General features: G+C 40.2%; 1 protein-coding gene across 1 annotated transcript; it reads right to left on the bottom strand.

Moving 5' to 3' along the window:
* Positions 1-1,355: 1,355 nt before the first annotated feature.
* LOC108769969 (uncharacterized) lies at positions 1,356-3,551 on the bottom strand. The gene has a single exon (XM_018521229.1). It carries the CDS (start codon positions 3,549-3,551, stop codon positions 1,356-1,358), a length of 2,196 nt encoding a protein of 731 aa, XP_018376731.1.
* Positions 3,552-4,668: the final 1,117 nt, after the last annotated feature.

Below are 4,668 nucleotides of genomic sequence, written 5' to 3' on the forward strand. Positions count from 1 at the left end.
AGCCTCCCACCCGCTACCGAAGCGTGGCGCAGATGGAGGGCCGAACCTCCATGTAGTTCCGTCATTAGCTAAAAGGGAGGCTAATTCTCCTAATTCGTCAGATGAAGCTGACAATAATTTCTGAAGCTCATTGTCAGCTCCTTTTAGATTTGATCCGCAGTCGCTCATTAATGTTGCACTGATCCCTCTTCTTGAGATAAACCGTTTATAAGCTGCGAGGAAGGCTTCTGTAGAACAATCAGTAACTAGTTCGATGTGAACTGCAGATGTGGACATACAAATAAACAGAGCGATCCAGGCTTTATATGTACGAGAGTTTCTCCCTTTCCAGTTTCTAAAATGAAAGGGTCCAGCATAATCAATGCCTGAATTGAGAAACGGCCGAGATGATATCAACCGTTCCGGAGGGAGTTGGCCCATGATTTGTTTCGCTCGTTGTTGTCTGTATCTGGCACAACGGACACACTTTAGTATAAAGGATCGAACAGGTGCTCGTCCACCAATGATCCAATACTGATTTCGGATGAACGATAGGGTGGCTTGAGTCCCTCCGTGAAGGGTTCGTTGATGAGCATCTAAGATAATTAACGAGGTGAGTGGAGAATGTCGAGGAATTATGACCGGATGTTTGCTACACTCTGGTAATAATGCTGATTGGAGACGGCCTCCGACGCGGAGAAATCCTTCGGAATCAATGAATGGAGTGAGACGCAATAAATTATTAGAGTTAGGCAAGGGTTTGCCTTTTGACAAAAGCTCCATTTCCTTTTGGAAGTAGGAGACCTGAATTCCTTTCACCCAATACTTTTGTGCGGTTTCTAGTTCTAAAGGGGTGATAGATTGCAATTGCGAAGGCCGATGCAATTTTTTAAGACGAGACCTCAACCTCATGCAGAGAGCCGTTATTCTAAAAAGACGTGTGAGACTGGAATATCTATATATAAGATCCCAAAGTTGAGGTGTAGTGTGAGTCGAAGTAAGAATGTGTTTTGGATTTTCTTCCAAATTTTCCTTTCTAGTATGGAACTGAGGCTCGGAAGGCCAAAGTTCGGGAGTTTGTTGCAGCCAGGGAGGACCTGATGCCCAAATAGAGAAATTCTGTAATTGAATTGGAGAAAACCCTCGGGTCGCACAGTCTGCTGGATTTTCTTTGCCTGGAATAAATCTCCATTTAGCTTGAGGCAGCGTCTCTTGGATAGAGCTAACGCGATTGCGTACAAAGTCCTTCCAGCGTGAAGGATGGCTTTGTATCCAAGTATAAACAATCGAAGAATCAGTCCATAGTAAGATAGGAGCTTCGTTGAATTTTAAACTTTGTACAACACGTGAAGTTAAGTTCGTTAACAACCATGCTCCTAATAATTCGAGCCGAGGAAATCAGAGTAGGCAGCAGCGAAGTTTGGATCAGTGGACAACCGTTTTTGCTGATGATACATTATATTCAGTGCCTTTATGCGGGAATTGCCCAACTCCGTTGGAGAACGTTTTAATGGAAGCCTAACAATGTATCGACCCTCCTTATCCCGTGCATGATTGCTTTTATAATGATTTTCACAGTTTTCTTCTTCCTTTGATAAACGAGATGGGGGAGTGAGATTAAGGTCCTCAACTTTCCAAAATTGTTGCAACAGCTCATACAAGTCGTTGTCAGAGGAAACACAATAGCTGTGTGACACGGCAGGGACAATGTGTTGGTTAGTGTTTCCGGATAAAATCCAACCGAGTTTGATTCGTTGAGCTATAGGTGAGGTCGAACTTCCTTTAATAAGGCCTTCTTCTATTATATGAGAGTAGAAGTCGACTCCAATGATTAGATCAATGGGTCCTGGCGTTGAGTAACCAGGATCGGCTAAGGTCAAGTCTTTCAAGTGTGGCCAATCCTGAGTGGGAAATTGAACTGATGGAAGAGAATTAGTTAATTTTACTAATATGTGCGCTGTTATGGAAAGTTCAATACTAGAGTTGAAGTGAGATTGTATTGTAAACGAAGTCGACCCTTTCGTTTTATTTGACCTTTTTCCACCAACTCCAACTAACGAAATAATAGAATGCTTCCTTGGTAGATGAAGTAGCTGAACAATTCGTTCAGAGATTAACGTAAGTTCTGAGCCTTGATCAATTAAAGCTCTTGCTTCTACAATTTGTCCCTTATCAGAGACAATTCGAACTTGAGCGGTCGCCAACAAAACATTTGAGGGGATAGAGCAATGATTTATAACTGCTTGAGGAAGGTTTGTTTCTGGTGGCTTGGATTCACATGGTTGGTCAGCTCGTGACTTTTCGATTTGAGCAGGTTTCCCTTTCGATTGAGTGTTCTGATGAAGAGTGGTATGGTGTTTCCGTCCGCATTTTGTACAACGCTTAGTTGTGCGACAGGCGGAAACCTTATGATGCCCAAGACAGTTATAGCAAAGCCCTTTCTTCTGAACGAGAATGTTCCTTTGTTGAACGATTTTAGAGTTGTATTGAGGACAATTTGAAATGTAGTGATTGGAGGCACACAAAATGCATGAATGAGTCCTATCTGTAGAGAATTCCTTAGCCTTACTTTGAAAATGTGATTTCCCAGTGAATGACTGTGAGAGATGAGCAGATTTTCCGGTTCTAGATTTTTCGAATGCCTGAAGAGAGAGTAGGCGTGACATTAGAAATTCATTAAATTGTTTCCATGTGGGAGGTTCTTTCGTTGAGCCTAACTGTTGCTCCCAATATTTGATGGATTCTGAATCAAGACGTTGTACAGTGATAAAAATAAATATATCATCCCATGAGTGGACAGGCCTTTGTAGGGCTTCGAGTGTGCGATAAATTTGAGTTATATTTGAGTATAGTTGTTCCATCTCCGCTACAGATTCCTTGTTCATGCGTTTGAGAGTCATTAAAGAGTGTAGAGCGGAGTGAACAAGAAGCCTTTTATTTTCATAAAATGAAATCAACGCTTCCCATGCCTTTTGAAAGTTCTCAGCTGTCAAAGCTGTGTTCTTTAAAAGCTGGGCAGCTGACCCGGTTAGATTTGTTTTGAGATACTGTAGCTTTTCTACAGCAGTCAATGTGGGATTTGCTATTATGAGAGAGGTGAACAGATCCTTGAAGGATAGCCACTCAGCGGAGGATCCATTGAATTTAGGAATATCAATTCGTGGGAGGCGAGCGTGATGGAGATAAACAGGAGGATTAGAGAATTGTGAAGAGGACGCAGGCTCTGGTGTTTCAGTGAAACTTTCATTATCAATTTCGAGGTAGGAAGTCATTTTCTCTATTGCTTCGAGATAACACTCATACGTGTTTGAATACGAATTGTCTAAGAAGTATGAATGTTGCTTCAATAGTACCTGTTCTCCTTGTGTTATTTTTGTCATGGACAAAGCGATCGCTTCATGCACGATTGAGAATTTTTCCCAAATTTCATGAAGAGCTGATAGCCGAGCGCGTGCTCTCTGAGGTTTAACCTTGCCATGTCCTATTCGGACGAGATTCTCAACTGAACTTGAGATAAGATCCTTGAGATTGAGCTGCTGCTCCAATCGAGCTTCAATATGACTAAGCCTCATGCCTATAGCCGATTGCCGTGATCCGGCTCGAAGGACCAAAATGTTTAGATAATGGTTTATCTGAAAGGCGTTTATCATAAATTAGATAAAATCAATACTGAAAATAAAATCTGTAAATATTTATTAAAGTTATAAAACAGTTTTAATTATAAGGAGTTATAGTCTATTTCCAGTAGCAGTATAAACTTGATGTTCTCTATATCACAGTAACAACCAAAGACATGAAGCCCTTCCTTGAGTCGATGATACATATGTTTGAAGTAAATCAAATTGAAATGGTTAAGATAAAGATAGTTAAAGTTGAATGAACAATATAGAAAAATAAGCATTTATTTCTATGCTGGAATAGGTTAACAAGTTGTAATGAAAATATGCTTGAGAGGACTCTGCATTGTGAGGAAATCATCGAGTTTACCATAATTATAATATTTGTTAAAGATAAATGGTTATCTGTAAATGGAAGTAAGTGTATTTTTTCTAATGCGTATAATCGAGATCACCACGTTCTGACAAGCATTCCAAGACTCATATGCTTATTGTTGAGGTTAGCTTAATTGCTTGTAGACAGTTAGTTTAAGTTAGCCATAATATGTTGATTAGAGAATATAATTTTATATTGAGTAGAGATTGTACCTTTATATTGAGTAGAGAATGTACCTTTATATTGAGTAGAGAATGTACCTTTATATTGAGTAAAGAGTGCACCTTTATGTTGATTAGAGAATGTACCTTTATATTGAATAGAGAATGTACCTTTATATTGAGGAAAGAATGCACCTTTATATTGAGGAGAGAATGCACCTTTATATTGAGTAGAGAATGCACCTGTATATTGAGTAGTTTTGTAGTCTCGAGAGTGACTGTGAGGGTGAGACTACAACTCTAGAGGAGAGGTTCCATTTCTTGGAACACACTGTGGTCGTGAGATCACCCATAGAGACTCAACATATATAAGAGAATAAGACCACAGTGCCTTTCTTCAGACCGTGTTCTGAAGATTAGAGAATATCTCTCAAGATCCTCCCTTCAGACCATGTTCTGAAGGTTTGCCTGTGCACAAGCCGATCTTGAGAGAGAGAGAGAGAGAGAGAGAGAGAGAGAGAGAGAGAGAGAGAGA

Source organism: Trachymyrmex cornetzi, unplaced genomic scaffold, assembly GCF_001594075.2.
Source record: "Trachymyrmex cornetzi isolate Tcor2-1 unplaced genomic scaffold, Tcor1.1 scaffold975, whole genome shotgun sequence".
Lineage (NCBI taxonomy): Eukaryota > Metazoa > Arthropoda > Insecta > Hymenoptera > Formicidae > Trachymyrmex > Trachymyrmex cornetzi.